General features: G+C 44.5%; 1 protein-coding gene across 1 annotated transcript in view; it reads left to right on the top strand.

The window, feature by feature from the left end:
• Positions 1-20,394, top strand: part of STMN2 (stathmin 2) — a 57,220-nt gene that overhangs the window by 18,945 nt on the left and 17,881 nt on the right. Inside the window, exon 2 of the mRNA XM_074985723.1 lies at positions 19,008-19,103. Coding sequence (XP_074841824.1) covers positions 19,008-19,103 — 96 coding nt within the window. The remainder of the gene's footprint in view (positions 1-19,007; positions 19,104-20,394) is intronic.

Below are 20,394 nucleotides of genomic sequence, written 5' to 3'. Positions count from 1 at the left end.
CACCCACTTTTGCCACTCAAGTGATTTGTGAGCAGGGCATGTCACTTCACCTCTCTGTTTCCCCTCTCACCCTAGCTGTGTCTACACGTGCATGCTACTTCGAAGTAGCGGCACTAACTTCAACATAGCGCCCGTCGCGGCTACACGCGTCGGGCGCTATTTCGAAGTTAACTTCGACATTAGGCAGCGAGACGTCGAAGTCGCTAACCTCATGAGGGGATCGGAATAGCGCCCTACTTCGACATTCAACGTCGAAGTAGGGACCGTGTAGACGATCCACGTCCCGCAACGTCGAAATTGCCGGGTCCTCCATGGCGGCCATCAGCTGGGGGGTTGAGAGATGCTCTCTCTCCAGCCCCTGCGGGGCTCTATGGTCACCGTGGGCAGCAGCCCTTAGCCCAGGGTTTCTGGCTGCTGCTGCGGCAGCTGGGGATCCATGCTGCATGCACAGCGTCTGCAACCAGTTGTCGGCTCTGTGTATCTTGTGTTGTTTACTGCAACTGTGTCTGGGAGGGGCCCTTTAAGGGAGCGGCTTGCTGTTGAGTCCGCCCTGTGACCCTGTCTGCAGCTGTGCCTGGCACCCTTATTTCGATGTGTGCTACTTTGGCGTGTAGACGTACCCTCGCAGCGCCTATTTCGATGTGGTGCCGCGCAACGTCGAAGTTGAACATCGACGTTGCCAGCCCTGGAGGATGTGTAGACGTTATTCATCGAAATAGCCTATTTCGATGTTGCTACATCGAAATAAGCTATTTCGATGTTGGCTTCACGTGTAGACGTAGCCCCTGTGTCCTGTCCCACCACTATGTTTGAAAATATTTTGGCACAGGGACTCTTTCCTACTAAGTATTTGTACAAGAACAAGTGCAATAGGGTGCAGATCTCAGATAGAGACACCAAGTGTTACTTGTAATACAAGAAATAAGAAGACTATGTTGGAGTAAACCAAGGATCCAGTTCTGCTAGCCTTGTACCTGGTCTCTAGGAGAAATGCATGTTTTGTAATGAGTGTAACTGGGATTTGCAGGGGATCTCACTTCCCTCCCTGACACCTGAATTGTCATGGAGTAGAAGATCCTAAAGCCAACTGACTGCTGTCACTCCCTAGATAATATCGCCCTTTCAGAGCGATCAGAAGGGAGTACGCACTCTGAAACGTACAACCCATTGTATAGTCTTCCTAGCCATGGACCACTCCAGGGAGGATTCCACATCCTCGTTCCCCATTGCTGAGACATTGAGGAGGTACTGCCTTCTGTCACCCACTGAAGCTCCAGCCGCCAGAGGTAGACTCCATGGGCCTGACGTTTTACTGCCTGTCTCTTTGCTTTGTCATTGACACTGAAGCAAAGTGATTGCAAAGTGCTGAAGCATCAGAATGATCCACTCAGTTCACCAGGGGCAACGTTGTAGATCTGTTTTGACCTCACTTTGCATGGATGGAAATGACCATACAAGAGGCAAGAAATAGGTGACCTATGGGTGGTTTCATAAATGCTATACACCTACTGCTGGGGGCAGAACTGAAGTTCACCTGTGCAGCTATGGCAGTCCTGAAGATTCCGTACTAAGGAAATGGGAGGTTTATGTTTAGGCCAAAATGGGAGGTTTTTGATAGAGGGTAACACCTTGCGCAGTTCCAGCAAGCAACAGGCTAAGTGTGCTTTGATAACGTGTGCAGAATCCATTTGCTTTCACATCTGAACCTTAACATTACTTTAAAATACTTTACAGGCTGTGTGGAAATTAGGATTCTGGTTGCACGCTAATTATCTTCAAAGACATATTAGTAAATATATTTTGACACTGGAAATGCTGTTTGGCTTCAAGCAAATTTTTCATATGACATCTGTACGCGTTGCATTAGATTACCAATAGTTTCACCAAGCTTTCAAAGCCTGAGCTAATTATTTTGGATTTGACTTATATTTACCAAGTCACATTTAGGGTACATCACCCATGGGAAACTAGTCTACCACATATTGCAGTGTCAGTATTATTTTGTAGGTCACATATTATCTTCAGGGATCCACCAAATTCATGGTCCATTTTAGTTAATTTCACAGTTACAGGATTTTTAAAATAGTAAATTTCATTATATCATCTATTTAAATCTGAAATTTCACCACGTTGTAATTGCTGGGGGCACTGATTTCAAAAGGAATTGTGGTGGGTGGGTTACAAGGTTATTGTGGCGGGGGTGTGGTACAGCTATTCTTACTTCTGTGCTGCTGCTGGTGGTAGTTGGCACTGCCTTCATAGCTGGGCAGCTGGAGACCAGTGACTGCTGGCTGGGAGCCCAGCTGTGGAGATGGAGCTGCTGCCAATAGTGACTCAGAAGTAAGGGTGGCATAGTACAGTATTGCCTCCTTTATTTCTGTGCTGCTGCTGGCAAGGTGCTGCCTTTAGAGCTGAACAGTCGGCTAACAGCCACTACTCTTCTGCTGTCCAACTCTAAAAGCAGTGCAGTAGTAAGGATGGCACTAGTTTGACTCTCCCTAAAATATCCTTGTAAACCCCCTCACTGCCCCCTCAACTCTGTTTTGGATCAGGACCTCCAGTGTAAGAAATGTTGGTCTTTCTTGTGAAATCTGTGGAGATCCGTAGAGATCAGATTCCACTGTTTTTGGTGTGTTTTTCGCAGCCATGAATTTGGTAGGACCCTAATTATCTTATGCTTTCGCAACATGAATATTTTGACTGATATGTGAGATTTGTATAAGATGCTGAGTCTGATTTTTACTGGGATTTCAATCAAATCCTATTTATGTACCTACAACTTTTCATGCACACTGTTGCATCCCTAACATCCGTCAAGGAGGTGGAAGATTCTAATGAGTGTATGCAGGAGAAAGAATTCGAATGCAGAGAGACCATTTGACCAAACAATATGAAAAATACACCTCAAAATAGTAACATTCTGGGACAGCTGCAAATCTATCCATTCAAAAATTCAAACCCTCTGTTAAGACCCAATCCTGTAACCCTTATTTATGTGTAACTCACATTAGCTGCAGTGAGGGTTTTGCCTGAGCAACAGAGTAATCAGGTCTGTGTCGATATATGTTTCCAAACCAAGCACTTACAGCTTTGCAAAACAATGTAAAATGAAGTCGTGTGGCAAAATGGATGCAGAGACTGCCACAGTAGCAGCCTGACAGGGCTGTTTCTTCTCAGAGTGCCCTAATGTAATAAAAGCTCCAGTTAGCTCATACCTCAGGCAGCTAAAGCAGTCTCAGGATGGGTGTCATTGAATTGGAACTACATTGAGTAGACTTTTTACATTCTGGCCTCCATTTTTATTTTCTAAAGCATAAAAGAAGAAAAGCATCTGGCTTCAGTACATAAAAGCAGGGGCTGGTCTGAAAGACACTGTAACAGCTGAGAATGTGAATGGGAGCTACTTGGCTGATTTCCAAGTTTCTGTGCAATACAGTAAAAAAAAAAACCTTGATTTTACAGACCCCAATTTAGCAGACTTGGGTGTCCTCCAGAACCAGCTTAATGGAGGCTCATAAAATCTTAAATCCCTCTCCCATCCTACCCTAAAAAAAAAAAATCCTTATCCCAGGCACTGAAGCTGCCAGGGGTGGGGCGCATACGTGGGCAGATGGCGCTTAGGTACGCTCCCACCCCGGTGGGAGGAGCATGTGGAGGCTCTGGTGGTGGCTCCTATAGCTGCATGGCAGGCTCTGAAAACTCCAGCTGTGAGGCTCCGGGCTCCTTGCAGCTGCACAGCTTGGAGGCAGCTCCAGCAGCAAGCGGCACTGGCCAGGGTAGGTGACTCCTGCAGCTGCGCCTCCTCTGATGGCAGTGGCTCCAGCGGTTCTGGTGAGTTACCCTTGTTTTGGGTGGGGGAGGGCCAGAGGAAGCCTGGCTAGGGGGATACTAGGGCGAACACAGTAAACCCCCACATATAATGGACTTTTGGCATTAACAGATACCTCTCCCCCCATATTAGTCCATTATATCGAGGGTTTACTATAAATGGAGAGAATGGAGAGGTAAATAGTGGTGTCCCCCAGGGGTCAGTACTGGGACCAGTCCTACTCAACATATTTATAAATTATCTGGAAAAAGGGTTAAACAGTGAGATGGCAACATTTGCAGATGACACAGAACTACTCCAAATAGTTAAGTCCCAAGCAGACTGTGAAGAGCTACAAAAACATCTTAATAAATTGGGTGACTGGGCAACAAAATGGCAGATGAAATTCAATGTTGATAAATGCAAAGTAATGCACTTTGGAAAATATAATCCCAACTATACGTATAAAATGATGGGGTCTGACTTAGCTCTTACCACTCAAGCAAGAGATCTTGGAGTCATTGTGGGTAGTTCTCTGAAGACATCCAGTCAGTGTGCAGCAGCAGTCAAAAAAGCTAATGAAATGGTGGGAATCATTAAGAAAGGAATAGGCAATAAGACAGAAAATGTCATATTACCTCTATATAAATCCATGGTACGTCCACATGTGGAACACTGTGTACAGATGTGGTCGCCCTATCTCAAAAAAGATATATTGGAATTGGAAAAGGTTCAGAAAAGGACAACAAAAATTATTAAGGGTATGGAATGCCTGCCATATGAGGAGAGATTAATAGGACTAAGACTTTTTAGCTTGGAAAAAAGACAATTTAGCAGGGGATATGAGAGGTATATAAAAACATGACTCGTATGGAGAAAATAGATAAGGAATTGTTATTTACTCCTCCTCACGACACAAGAACTAGGGGTCACCAAATGAAATTAATAAGTAGCAGGTTTAAAACAAATAATAGGAAATATTTTTTCACATGACACAGTTACCCTGTGGAATTCCTTGCCAGAGAATGTTGTGAAGACCAAGACTATAGTAAAGTTTAAAAAAGAACTTGGTAAATTCATTGGGGATCGGTCCATCAATGGCTGTTAGACAAGATTGGGCATGGGCAGTGTCCCTAGCCTCTGTTTGTAAGAGGCTGGAAATGGGTGACAAGGAATTGATCATTTGATGATTACCAATTCTGTTCATTCCCTCTGGGGCACCTGACATTGGACACTGTCAGGATACTAGGCTTGATGGACCTATGGTCTGACCCAGTATGGCTGTTCTTATGTCCTTATGTACTTAACCCCTCAGTGGAGCGTGACCCTGAAGTGGGCTGCACTGGAGTACTCAGTGCTTTGCACTTTCAGCTGAGAGCTGTAAAATCGCTGGGTCTCAAAAACATGGAGTGGAGGTTGGCTGTACACGAATAAAGCTCCCTCTTTCCTCCCGGCTCCAGCTTCTGCCATGCTCCTCCTCTTCCTGCCCAGCACCCCAGCACCCCCCTCAAAAGCAGCTCCTCTGTCCCCTCCCCCATACATAGGGTTAAGCAGCAGCCTTCAGAGCAGAGCTCTGTGTAGGTGTACAGAAAGCACAAGTGCACCAACCTAACTCACCTCAGCCGCACGTGCCCTCAAATCCCTTTTGCATCTGTCCCTCCTTAAATAGCTACAAAAATCATCCCATGACAGAAGTCCCACAATCCTTTGCTGCATCAGGGAGTGAGTGGTCTGCTGGGTCACAGAGCAACATTTTTTGGCTATTTCCTGAGCTGTGAAAGACTGGTGCAGAATTAAAATACACAGCCTCCAATTTACACCTTGCACTGCATATGTCCCGCGAAAACAGTCTAGGAAATGGGGAGGGGTGACCTCCTGTGAAGTGAGACGAGTATCCTGAAAATGAGCAAACACCCCTGAGTCTCCTTCAGAACAGCATTACTAACATTCACTTTCCTAGAGTCGCTGTTGGCAGGCAACCGTAACCCATCATCAAAGGGGAATGTTGCGATCACACAGACTGATAGTAGTAGTAACAGTAATAGTAACAGTAATAGTAACAGTAAGCCTTTTCCACTCCTACATCGTGGAGCATAGGCCATTGATGCCCATTCACCAACATTGGGTTCACTTCACATTTTAAAAGGCTCTTTCTTTTCATAGTCCATTGCAGTGGCTCAAATCAGCCTTTCCTGCATGAGGGGCATTTGGGAGAGGAAAGCTCCATGTGAATCCTCATGTACAGACAATCACATATAATCCTGCAGGGGAGGAGAGGACAGGACAATTTTCTCCCTCCAAAGATAAAAGCTTTGGAGCCTATCCCAAATATCTGGCAGGCTCCCTGAGATCTGAATGGCTGCTAAGGATCCACAAGAAACTTTGGTACCTAAACATTAGCTTTGGCACCCAGGAGAATTCTTTATCAGAGTTAAGCTATCTGAGGCTCCTCTGGCCAGGGTGGCTGTAGGATACCTGAAGGGACAAACTAAGCAGCAGGGAGAACTTGTGTTGTGGAATGGGCTACCTTAATTGCTGAGGTTTTGCAGAGCTGGAAAAAGAGAAGCTGAATCTCCCCCCAACCCCATCCAACCCACTCTTTTTCCTTCATATCCATATCTCCCCAGTTTGGCCCCGTACCACACTGAGGCCTCCATGGGTTCAGGATGGGGACAGTGTTGTGGAGACACTAGAGTCCCTTTCGCACAGGGGTGAGAGATTTGTACATGGAGAGTCCCTTTGGCAGGTACAGATCCAGAGGACCACAGTCAGTTGCATCCCAAAACCTAGTGGCTTCTAATAACTGCTTTGTTCCAAACTCCGAGCAGCACGTGCATTTCTGGTCTCAAATGCACTGTGAGCTACTGTAAGATTTATTTTTTCTTGTGGGACAAGAAAACACCATCACAATATCATTTTTACAATAGGGCTGTGTTAGTACCACAAAACAAATAATGACAAGTGACCATAACAATTAGGATTCTAGAAAATTCTTAGAAAATGTATATTTTCTGAGATGCTGTGTCGTGAATTATTCATTTTTCACCATTTATTTCAGCTGTTTCCTTTGATAGGGCATCAATAGCTTCAGCTGTAATCATTCCAACCTGAGCTTCTGAGCTTCTGGTTTTGGCAAGTCATCACTTACCATGCTATGTAGGCTATGTGTACATACCAGTGTTATTCCTGAATAAGCTATTCCAGAAGAGGTATTACCAAATAGCTTATTCCAAAATAACACAGCTGCACACAAAATGCATTTTGAAATAGCGCTAAGCTATTATGAAACAGACTGTCTGTACACAGTAGATGCAGCCTACTTGGAAACAGAGCCATTGGATGCACTATGGCTTATTTAAAAATAGGCTCTATTCTCTGTCTACAGAAACCCTATTTCATACTGCCTATTTCAAAACAGGCATTATTCCTGGCACAATAATATTTACCAATTTCTAAATAAGGCATCTGCTATCTTAAAATTATTTCAAAATAGCAGTTGCGTTGTGCAGACAGTTATTTTGAAACAGTGGTTGCTATTTTGAAATCTCTTTGCTGTGTAGACATACCCCTGTACACCAGCACATAAAGGATTTCTTAGAAAATTCATCTCACTGACTCACTTTCTGATCCTCTGAGCCTGCTTATAAACTGCACCTTCCCCCAGGTTCTACAGACATTCATTCAGAAAGCAAGGAGAGATCCACCCCTGCACGGAGTTATTCTGTACTATGCCGCCACTGCATGGCTGTAAAATCAGCTGAACTGGCTACAGTGTGACTCCTATGCCTCCTCTCACAACAGTCAGAAGAGCGGACATGCCTAGTGATAGATGGGGGCATAGCTGGTGCTTTTCAGCATATCGCTGATCTCTCTCTACCATACCAGAACCTTCAGGCCACTGGCAGTGAACATAATTTAGTGCAGTCTTTAGGATGATCCAATTTACAAGTGGGGAACCAGTGTAGGGCCTGGAGAGCCTGGGAGTGTGGGAGTGCAAAAGTGGCTTCAAGTCACTTTTGTCGATACAACACATCCTCCTGAATTGTGGTCTGCATTCAATCATAACCAAGGGTAAGACTGCGGAGGAGGAAAGGTGACAGCACTGTTCCAAGCTCCTCCCCCAAAATAAAGTCTCCTATGCGAATCACCAAAACTAGATGCTGCTAACTATAGATGTCCTGGGCGATGTCTACACTACGAGGTACTATAGATGTTTAGCCCAGCTTTTCCAAATGCCTGTCTTCACTACAATTTCCATCAGCTCGATTTATGAAGCACTAAAATCGACATCATATCGATATCATAATACAGTAGTAACCTGACGGGTGCAGAGTTCAGCTCAAATTTAAAATTCCAAATGAAAGGTAGTGAGGAAGCGCCATGTCTTTAAATTGAATTCATTAGCCTCCACAGATGTCCTGTATGTGCCCCACAATGTCCCACAGTTCTCCACTCTGGCCCCTTCCATCTCCACTGCTCTCAGGTGCAGAGGAATTAGGCAACAGGAAGACCATTACAATTCAGCACCGGGAAGCCCGTGGCTGTAGGGTCACAAGAGGCTGAAAAATCTTCTTTCTTTTTGTTTGCTAGTAGCGTGGCTGTGTGGGGTCTATCATTCTGTGTACACCTCTGCTAGCTGCCTGGGGCCAGCCTCTGACCCCCGCACACACAAACCATGCGGCAGCTCGGCTGTGGGTGGGGATCGTGCTTGTCTGTTAGGACAAGAAACTTCTTTTCAGCAGTTTCCATTTTCTCCTGCTCCCCACATCCTTTCCCTTCCTTTCCCCCAGAGGCACCACACAGTCTGGAACTTTCCCTCACCTGTGTCACATGGCAGCCAGTCTGTGAGTGGGGGTCGTGCTTGGACAAGAGATTTCTTTTCAACCACTTACATTTCGCCATAGTGTATATGCAGCCTCGAATGTAATAGTGTGTGCTCAGTTCCCCTGGGCTCTTTGCTCGCCCACACTGGGACTTTCATAAGCCTCTGACCTCTCCTAAGTGCACTAGCTTGGCTTAGTCTTGATTAGCAGGAAAATATGTAGTATTTCCCAAACATCATCCACTTAGGGCATCCAAGGGAGCTGTCACTCACAGTACTCCAGGCAACTCTATGGCCGTTTCTACACATTGAATCACAGGGCTGGAAGGGACCTCAGGAGGTCATCTAGTCCAGCCCCCTGCTTCAAGCAGGATCAACCCCCACTAAGTCATCCCAGCCAGGACCTTGTCCAGCCGGGACTTAAAAACCTCAAGGGATGGAGAATCCACCACCTCTCTAGGCAACGCATTCCAATGCTTCACCACCCTCCCAGTGAGGTAGTTTTTCCTAATATCTAACCTACACCTCTCCCTCTTCAACTTCTGACCATTACTCCTTGTTCTGCCATCTGACACCACTGAGAACAGTTTCTCACCCTCCTTTTTAGAGCTCCCCTTCAGGAAGTTGAAGGCTGCTATTAAATCGCCTCTAAGTCTTCTCTTCTGTAAACTAAACAAGCCCAAATCCCTCAGCCTATCTTCATAGGTCTTGTGCTCCAGACCCTTAATCATTTTTGTTGCCCTTCGCTGAACCTGCTCCAGCAAATCCACATCCTTTTTAGACTTGGGGGCCCAAAACTGGACACAATATTCCAGATGTGGCCTCACCAGTGCCAAATAAAGAGGAAAAACTACTTCTCTAGATCTGCTCGAAATGCTCCTCCTAATGCACCCTAATAGTGTAGATGTAGCCAGGCTGTCTATGGGTATGTCTACACAGCAGCCTTATTCCAAAATAAGATATTCCAGAATAGCTATTCCAAAATAGCTTATTTTGAAATAACACGGCTTCACATAAAAATGCATTATGAAATAGCACATAGCTTTTTCAAAATACATCATTCTACACACATAAAGCTTATTTCAAAATAGAGCCGTTGGCCACACCATAGCTTTTTTCAAAATAAGCTCTCTTCCCTGTCTTAACAGCACCTATTTCGAAATAAGTGTTTTGAAACAGGTCGAAATAGATTCTATTCCCCGTGGAATGAGGCTTACCTATTTTAAAATAAGCCATCCACTATTTAAAATTATTATGAAATAGCGGTTGCATTGTGTAGACACTAGCAAAAGTTATTTCAAAATGAGGGCTGTTATTTTGAAATAACTTTGCTGTGCAGACATGCCCTAGCTGATTTTATATAAAACAAGTATTGTCTGGTTCACAATGGGACGTCTATCACCAGTCTGAACTGAATGCAAATGAAGACTTGTAAGGCCTTCAGAAAGAAAAAGAGAAAAGAGTAGTGGGAGGGGACAACCTCATCTTGATATGCCCTTCAGATGTTTTTTTTGGCAATGTTTGCAGAGCTGAGCAGACACCCAGACTTCTATCACGTGGGAAACAAAAGGACACCAGTTTTGCTTCATGAAATTGGGATCTCAGCTAAGCCTGGATGAAAATGTTGGCAAGCATTTGGATCAGATAGAATAACAGAACATCAGACCTGGAAGGGACCTCTAGAGGTCATCCAGTCCAGTCCCCTGCCCTCACTGCAGGACCAAGCACCATCTAGAATCTCTAGACCATCCCTGATAGATGTCTACCTAACCTGCTGTTAAAAATCTCCAGCAATGGAGATTCCACAGCCTCCCTAGGTAACTTATTCCCTGATGGTTAGGAAGTTTTTCTAATCTCCAACCTAAACCTCCTTTGCTGCAGAGTTTAAGCCCATTGCTTCTTGTCCTATCCTAGAGGATAGAATTCTTTAGCGAGCAGGTTAACTGGTAGCTAAGTTTAGTCTCTAGAAAGCTTGCTATGATTTACTTTTGTAACTAACTCTTCGTTTCCAATATTCTGACTCATTATCACCTGCATCTCTATTCTTTGAAAATAAGCTTGTTTTTTTTTCACTATAAGGGTATCTAAGAGTTATGCCGTTAAGCAAAGTGCTGGGCCAGAGCTGACTTTTACAAGCTCGTGTGTACAGTTCCCTTAGGAACAGCAAGCCTGGTAATTCCCTAGGTACGAGACCTGAACACTACAGGAATAGCTCTTAAGTATTCAGAGGTTTGCAGGGGGTGGGTGGCTGTTTGTTGCTACCTATACAGACAGAGCAAAGCCTGTATGGCCAAGATGATGGTCTTTATCAGGCACAGTTAAGACTGCTTCACGCTAAGCAGAAGGTAGTGGTGAAATGTGACACCATCACAGGTACCATCACACGTCTATTCTTCCTTCTCCCTCTTCACTTCTTGTAGTTAGTAACGTCTGCTTTCTCTGTCAAATCCATCATCTACGTAGGAAGATCTGCAGGACAGGAGCCAGTCTCGTATACTCTGTAACACAAGCAGCTTTTCAGAGGCTATAAAAAGATGAATAACGCTGCTAAGGAACAGAGAGGTAGCCATGTTAGTCTGTAGCTTTGAGAACAACAAGCAGTCTTGTGGCACCTTATAGACTAACAGATATTTTGGAGCATGAGCTTTCATGGGCAAAACCCGCTTCATCAGCAGGTCTTTGCCCAGGAAAGCTTATGCTCCAAAATATCTGTTAGTCTATAAGGTGTCACAAGACTGCTAAGGAAATAATCCCATAAAACCACTGAAGATTTTTTTTAGACAATGTTGTGAGTTGCTTACAACATTGTCTTAAAAGAATGAGGAAACATAAAAAATGAGCCAAATATAGATAGATAATCTTTCCATGTGCTTCTGCAATGTGTAAATCCATCAGAAATCAATTGCAATCATGATCATGTAATCCCTGTTTCATTTGCCAGCAAGAATGCAGCACATATCTGTGGATTACAAAAAAGAATGACTGGCTAAGAGATGACTCAGAATTTGGCGTTTAAAGGAATAACGCCACCCTCATGCTCTCATCATTTGTATTACAAAGCAAAAGGACCCAGCACATCAAAGCCAGTATAGTATAAACACAGTTAACCTTCAGAATGTAACCAAGTGCTTGTGTCAATGAAATCCCTGAGAGATCAATATTAATGTGATTATAGCATACCAGAGCAATATGAACCTTATGTATCTTGCATTTCGTGCTTCATCTAATCCTATCTTTCACCTTTCTCCCTCACCGTCTTTTCCAAAGCCGAAAACAAAATTGGATTCAGGTTCAATAACTAGGGCTACGTCTACACGTGCAGCCAACATCGAAATAGCTTATTTCGATGTTGCGACATCGAAATAGTCTATTTCGATGAATAACGTCTACACGTCCTCCAGGGCCGGCAACGTCGATGTTCAACTTCGACGTTGCTCAGCCCAACATCGAAATAGGCGCAGCGAGGGAACGTCTACACGTCAAAGTAGCACACATCGAAATAGGGATGCCAGGCACAGCTGCAGACAGGGTCACAGGGCGGACTCAACAGCCAGCCGCTCCCTTAAAGGGCCCCTCCCAGACACAGTTGCACTAAACAACACAAGATACACAGAGCTGACAACTGGTTGCAGACCCTGTGCCTGCAGCATAGATCCCCAACTGCCGCAGAAGCAGCCAGAAGCCCTGGGCTAAGGGCTGCTGCCCACGGTGACCATAGAGCCCCGCAGGGGATGGAGAGAGAGCATCTCTCAACCCCCCAGCTGATGGCCGCCATGGAGGACCCAGCAATTTCGACGTTGCAGGATGCGGATCGTCTACACGGTCCCTACTTCGACGTTGAACGTCGAAGTAGGGCGCTATTCCTATCTCCTCATGAGGTTAGCGACTTCGACGTCTCGCCGCCTAACGTCGAAGTTAACTTCGAAATAGCACCCGACGCGTGTAGACGCGACGGGCGCTATTTCGAAGTTGGTGCCGCTACTTCGAAGTAGCGTGCACGTGTAGACGCAGCTTAGAATTCCTTCTGGAAGGCTGCTGATTTGACAACAAGCTGGAAAGCAGAGATAGGGGAAGGAAGTGGACTGTGTTATGAGTTGTGCTTTGTGACCACTAAGAAAAGCTCAGGGTTAGTGCACTGGTCTGTGGCTCTTTGAGATGTACATTATCACAGGGCACTGATTGACTGACTAGGATGTGAAGGAAGAACTCTGCCAAGGTCCTTAATGGGTTACTGTTTATGGGTCACATTCAGCAAAGGGATAACGAATAGATATATTTTCATTTGTCAAATGTCAATTAATAAACAGCATTTCTATTCCTTATTAGGCTTCCTTCAAATGTAAACAAATAGCCACACGATTAATAGCAAACTTTCTGCACACTGTGTTGTGACATAACAACCTAAAAGGCCACGGGCATTGACTGACTTGTGACTTTGTCCTAACTTGTTCCCTGCTTTCTCCAAATAGACGGGAGTTGTGGCTGGTTTATACCAGCAGCCAATTATTTATTCCTCCATGCCAGTTCGTGGCATCAGCTGGCATAATATGGGGTGGTGGGTGGCAGAGCCTTTCCCCCTCTCTTCACAAATCCCACTATCACCGCTGGCATGGAACAGTTGTAACAATTCACAGAGGCCCACAATGCAGGTTACTTTTCAACCTCCACCACACAGCTATGCAAGTCAAGAGAGCTCTCTCAGGAGAAAGTCAGTCTATATGAATGTAACAGCCCACTTTGAGAAAACAGAGAGTGAGCGCGAAATTATATTCAGAATATTTGAAAAGCTGAAAAATGGGTGCCAATTAATCACTGATGCTATTGGCTACACTTCCAACTGATTGACAAAACTTTTCTTGTTTGTGGGTGATCCGCTCCCCATGAAAAAAGTTTTGCCATGGCAAGTGCAAGTGTAAATGTTGCTTCGGCTGCAGCTAACAAAGCTAAAGATGCTTGTTGGGGGCCGGGGGTGGGGGGTAGTAGAAGCATTTTGTCACCAAGGAGCGGACAGACATCATTCACACACAGACTTTTAGCAACAGGGCTGTGGTGGCACAGCCTTGTCACTAAACAATGTGTGTTGTGTGAGTGATAGCTTGGTCGTTACAGCATTGGCCTGGTAACACCTGTGTTCTGAGCTCAACCCTTGAGAGGGGGCCTTCTAAGCACCTAAACCAGGTTAGATTTAAAAAAAAAAAAATCTGGCAGAGAAGGTGATTGGTCCTGCTGTGAGTGCAGGCAATTGGACTTGATGACCTCCCAAGGTCCCTTCTAGCTGTCTGAGACACATATATCTCCATGTGTGACAGATCCCAAGTCTAGAGTTTTTGAGGGGAGTGGGAGTTTGGCACACCATTGACACTGAGTTCCCATGGGATTTTGACAACTAACTCCATTAGGCGCCTTTGAAAATCACAGCATGTTATTTTATCTTCATCTCTATCCCTTTGATGAACCTTACCCAGTGGGCCAAAGAAACTGCACTCCATTAGAATCCATTAGATTCACGTCTGTAGGGACCGTGGCAATCATGAATCAGCAACCAGAGACAGAGTCAAGTACCAAGCCAAAGTCAGCATTAGGGTAGGAGCAGAGGTGTGGAGCAAGGCAGGAAAGCAATAATTGGGAAGAGACAGGGCATCTAAGGTGGGGACAGGAACAAGCAGGAAAGCAGGGCTCAGCATCCTGGCAAATAGGCACAGTCCATAGTCGCCCTCCAATGAATCATCTAGCTGTTCAAAGGATCTCCTGAGCCTATCTCTGGCTTAAGTAAAACATGTGAGCCAATCAAGTTGGACAGGGAGGATGTCTCCACTAATTGGGAACTTCATGGGCAAGGCCCTTTGGTAGCTAGTCTGTCACAAGCCACCTTCTTGAGGGAGTTGACTGTGCTGCTAGTAGTGAGAACGATTTATGCATGGCCTGGCCATTCACAGGCTGAGGTTCAAAGTTTATCAGCCACACCAAAAATTATTTTGCATTATACCACTATCCAAGTGATTTTCCGGACTTTCAGTATTGCTTCCAGGACATATCTTTTAATAAGCGCATTGGCTATCCTATTCATTTTAGCATAGTTTCAGCAATGTCAACGACAATAGGGCAGCCATATTTCCTTGTCCCAAAAACAGGACAGGGAGATATGGGTGGGGGGAATGGCTCCTCCTGGCTCCACCAAGCCCCAGGGAGCCACGAGGGAGGTGGCAGCTGCTGGCCCTCCCCAAGCCCTAGGGAAGTGGCAGCTCCCAGCACTCCCTGGGGAAGCAGCAGCCGCCGGTCCTCCCCCTGCTTCCCCAAGGCTCGGGGAAGCGACCTAGTGCTCTCCAGCCAGCAGGTGCTGGAGGAAGACATCAGTGGGGGAGGGCCCAAATACAGGACAACTAGTCCCTTTTTGAAAAATAAGTAGGGACCCTTTTTGGCATCCTAAATACAGGACCATCCTGCCAAATACAGGATGGATGGTCACCCTAATCACAAGCACATAAAAACCATGAGTCAGGCCCCCAGAAATCATCCAATTAGTTTTAAAATGAGAATTTTTTAAAAAATACAAGTGTCTGGTTTCTGGGCTTTGAGTGTGCACCTGGGCTCATGTTTACAAGCTTTTCTCCACAATGCTGCAGGCTAGAAAGTACTTTAAAAAAAATAGAAAGCTGAATGAGAGTATCATGTGATCCCATGACGTCCGGAGCTGGGGACTGAAGAATACTACATATAAATAAACCCTCAAATAACTAAAGAGAACTGGAAATACTGCTTTTTTTTTCCTAATATAAGTTCCATCTCCCTGGTCTGGCACCCTCGGGACCTCAGTGGTCCCAAACAAGGGATGTTGCCCGATCAGAGAATGTTAGTTTTTGAAGGTGCAACCTGTACATTTACTGATTTCTGAAGAAGGTGACCATCCGTCCCGTATTGGGTGGGATGGTCCCATATTTGGGACACCAAAAAGCTGTCCCAACTTAATTTTTTAAAAGGACTCATTGTCCCATATTTGCCTCCCCTCCAGCCTCAGGGAAGCAAGGGGAGCATAGTCAGATGCCGCTTCCCCAGGGCTCTGGGGGATCACCAGTGGCTACCACTTCCCCATGGGTCCCAGGGAGAGCTGGCAGCTGACACTTCCTCAGGGCTCCCAGGCAGTCTGGCAGCTGCTGCCTCCTTCCCAGCTCCCTGGGGCTTGGAGGAGCTGCCCCTTCCCTCCATATCTCCCTGCCCCATATTTGGGACTGGGAGATATGGTCGTCCTATTTCTGAGGCACCTGTTTCTGGGAAGAGTGTCCAAAAAGCTCAAAAATATTAAAAGTAAAATTAAATTAAATTACATTGTAACTCCTCTTAGTGATACTAGACATTTTCCTAAACGAGCTAGGCAAAAGCAATCCAGAGAGGCAGAGCAGGTGGGAAAGGAGAGGCCAGAATGGGCAGAGATTTAGCAACCTAAATAGAAACCAGGATTCCTTCATGAGGAATTTCTATAGACAGGCTTTCTGATCCAAGATAATTTTGCTCTAGTGGAGCTACAGCCTTGGGATTCATGAACACTCGGTTTTATGTCAATTGCCTGACATGCCAAAGAGGGAAACAGAACGAGATGAGTACACACATAACTCAGACTCAAACAGCAGTTAAAGCAAACTGAAACAAGTTTCACTGCACCAATCAAGGACAAAAGGGGTCTCTGCAGAAAGTTGCTTACTTTAGCCAGGGAAAGGAGAGGTACCTATGATACTTAAAAGGAAATATGACTTTGACATGACATTAACTTTAAATGATTTTTAAATAATGAATTGGGCAGTAAATTGTAGTTGCTTGTGGCGTCTTCAGGTTGCATACAGGTCATTATTTCAACTTTAGGATTGTTAAGATATCCAATTCACATAAACATACACGATGGTATTTATAGCCCAGATCCAGCAAAACACATTTAATTAAACATTAATGTTTAACATTAAGTGTGTGAGTAGTCATTGAGACTCTTCATTTTCTTAAAGTCGCGGCTTGACAAATTCCTGGCTGGGATGACTTAGTTGAGGTTGATCCTGCCTGAAGCAGAGGGCTGGACTCAATGACCTCCTGAGGTCTCTTCCAGCCCTATGGTTCTATGATACTATGTGCTGAGGTGCTTTTCTGGGTAGGCATTAACTGCAATGTTAAAACATGCCACCATTTTAAATTCAGGGAATTGTTTGCAGGATTCCATAGGCTAGCCAGTGATTTTATTGTCAAGTAGCAGAGGGGTAGCCGAGTTAGTCTGTATCTTCAAAAACAACGAGAAGTCCTGCGGCATCTTATAGACTAACCGCTATTTTGGAGCATAAGCTTTTGTGAGCAAAGATCCACTTTATCATCTGATGAAGAGGGTCTTTGCCCACCAAAGCTTATGCTCCAAAATAGCGGTTAGTCTATAAGTTGCCACTGGACTTCTTGTTTATTGTCCAGGTCACTTAGACAGAATTCCCTTTCTGATGGGACTGCCATAACGCTGGATTGCACCCAATAACGGCTATAGTTCCAAAGAGTCCTCCCAGTTAAGAGAGTTATGTTAACAGCAGCATTACAAAAAAGGATTCTGAGGTACTTCTCTGTGCTTGTCATAATGTTTTCTATAGCACCATCTGATTTAAATATTGATTGGCATCCAGTCAATGTCATTCTTGTCTTTACAGTTTCTTGTATGTAACTGAATTCTTCCACCAGCTATAAGGAGAATCACAAAGATCTGCCAATCTCTGTATGCAAACAGTGAGATCTCTTGGTGCAACTTTGTTCTGGGGTATTAGGTAATCAGCATGGACTCATATGAGGCACACAGCAGGTCATCTGTGCTTGGGATGAACGATTGGTGTTCCAGGATCCAAATCTATCTAAGCAGTAGCCTGCTGGATGTTCATTTGAGACCTGGCCCTGCAAACTGCCAAACTTACGCACCTCTAATTGCCATGACATTTAATGAGAGCTGACGGCCCTCAGCCCTTCACAGCAAATGCTCAGACTCCTTGCATTTAGCCCTTTTGAGTACAGAATGTCAGAAGGACCAAGCACCATGCAAATGAGGGACTGACTCTGCATTTCTATTAATTATTTTAAACTTAAAATGTCAAATCCATCACTGGTATAGCTTTATTGATTTGTTACAGTGCCAGCCAGGTGGAATTTGATCAGGTATGTCAATGACAATATCAGTAACAATTATATTTCAGGGCTTGTTTTCACATCCCAGAGACTAGCTTGTAGCTGCCACTGTGTGTGCACTTAGACAATTTCTCAGTCTCAGAGGCACTCCTCTATGCAAATGGAGGTTCTGAAGGAGCAGTGTTTGTGCAGGTACTTTTTGCATGCTGTAAGAGCAGATGGACAAATTTTCAAACCCTGCATGCTCAGCACTTGCCTCCCACCCACTCCTGCAGGATATATTTGTACAGTATGGACAAGTGGCTATATGCATTTGACCAATATTCAGAAGACATGGGTTCCCTTCCTGGCTTTGCGACTGGCCCCCTAGGTAACCTTGAGCAAGTAACTTACCTCTCTCTGGCTGTGTCTACACTACAAAAATAACTTAGAAGTTGCTTATTTCAAAGTACAACTTCTAAATAGCAGACTTTGAAGCAGAGCATCTACACACACCCTACTTGGAAGTTAAACTTTGAAGTAAGGCACTACTCCGTTCCTGGGAATGGGGTAAGGACTTCGAAGTTGGGCTCCATACTTCAAAGTTAACGTCAAAGGGAAAATGTGTGTAGACTCTCTGCTGGCTACTTCGATGTAGTGCCTAACTTCAAAGTTAACTTTGAAGTTCGTTGCTAGTGTAGATGCATCCTCTGTGTCTCAATTTCCTTTTCCCTTGATTGTGAATAATAATATTTACCTCAGTTAACTGTTTTACGTAGCATGGATGAAAAGCACTATATGGTCGTGTCTACACGAGCCCCAAACTTTGAAATGGCCACGCAAATGGACGTTTCAAAGTTTACTAATGAAGCGCTGAAATGCACATTCAGCGCTTCATTAGCATGCAGGCGGCAGCGGCACTTCGAAATTGATGCGGCTTGCCACCACGCGTCTCGTCCCGACGGGGCTCCTTTTCGAAAGGACCCCGCCTACTTCAAAGTCCCCTTATTCCCGTGAGGGCACTGGATCTGAAGTCGACTATGTTGTAGGAGACATGGGGGTCAGAAGCAATTTGTGCACCTTTGGGTGTTGGACATTCACATGTTGCTAACGATTCCCATATTCAGAAAGAATGGCCAAAGGCAAACATTTTGGAGAAATCTTTTGGATGACACTCAGATGTTCGGCCAGGCATACTGCTGTAATTATGATCTACATTGAAAACACACAGTAAGAAAAGCCAGCTAACATAATCTCTTATTTCAGCCTATAAGGAAAAGATGAAGGAGCTGTCCATGCTGTCTCTGATCTGCTCTTGTTTTTACCCTGAACCTCGCAACATGAATACCTATACATATGATGGTGAGTAACCTTCACTGGAAATCATCCTGCTTGTTCAAATAATTTGGCATTTCACTTTCACAGCTTCTAATATTATTCAGTCAATACTTGGCTGATTTCACAAGTCACTTGCTGCTTCTGGTTATTAGGTCTTACCAAATGCCTATTCTTCATCAGGGTAACTCCTTAGTTCTAAAAACATTACTTTAAAATCTCCTTTTGAAAAGCTGGCTATGTTCTAATTAGTGATATTATACTCAGTACCCCCAAGAAATACCACTTACCCAGGAACTGCAGATATTCACAGCTGATGTAATTCTCAGGAAAAACGAAACAAGAAAATGTGCTTTCCCTACCAGTATCAATGAGGGAATTCTTAAATGATTTTGTGAATTTGGACTTTTATCATGGGAAGCCATGTTTTTAAATTCAGAACACCTGGGGATTTTTTGCTACTGAGCAGCTAGATGGGGGTCCTGATGCTAAACAACTGAACTATTTGAGGAGTTGCATCTCTGGGGTGAATGAGAGGCAAGGAGACAGCAGGGATGGAGTAGCCACTTCAGCAATGAAAGCAATACAGCCTCTCTGTAATTCCTCAGTGGCCCCGAGCTTTCTACTACAACTCCTCCCCAGCAAAAAAAAGACAATTCTGGAGAAATGTTTTTAAATCTAACTTAAGCACTAGTCAAAGCTGCTGGATTGATAGATAGCCTTGGAAACAGAAATTCTTTATTTCACCCGTAGTACAGGTATAGCAGGTGTCGGTGTATGCAGGGTTCCCCAGGGGAGCTGATAATGACATCTCAGTTTCATGAAAAATTCTCCATTCCAGTTCAGTCTCCATTCCAATTCAACACTTGGCTTAGTTGCTGAGATGAGAAATTTGGTGCCATGTGACATCACATGCAATGCTTAATACTCGCAAGTACACACACTTGTTCACCACTAGACTGTGATCACCAATTAATTGTGCACAACCATCAGCCACATGCCGATTACTTTTGATCAGACAACTGGATTTAACTTTGGATAGCCAGACTGGGTTTACAGAATAGATTTTGGATGATTAAAAATGCCAAGGGCAAATGAAAGACAGTTTCTCATGTCCAGCTTTACACATTTATTGTCCATGTTATCTTTCCTTACTACAACATTGTACAGTATAAATCTCCACATTCACACACATGTACTTTCATAGCCTTCCAAAATGGCATACATATTTATTTTTACAGGATTAATTTATATGTACACAGTTACTTACAAATGCAAATGTACCTCTCAGAAGAGCCAATTTTTAGCACGTACTCAA

This window comes from Carettochelys insculpta, chromosome 2 (assembly GCF_033958435.1).
Source record: "Carettochelys insculpta isolate YL-2023 chromosome 2, ASM3395843v1, whole genome shotgun sequence".
In the NCBI taxonomy this organism is placed as follows: domain Eukaryota; kingdom Metazoa; phylum Chordata; order Testudines; family Carettochelyidae; genus Carettochelys; species Carettochelys insculpta.
The sequence above is the reverse complement of the archived record's forward strand: the minus strand, read 5'-3'. Positions and strand labels throughout refer to the sequence as shown.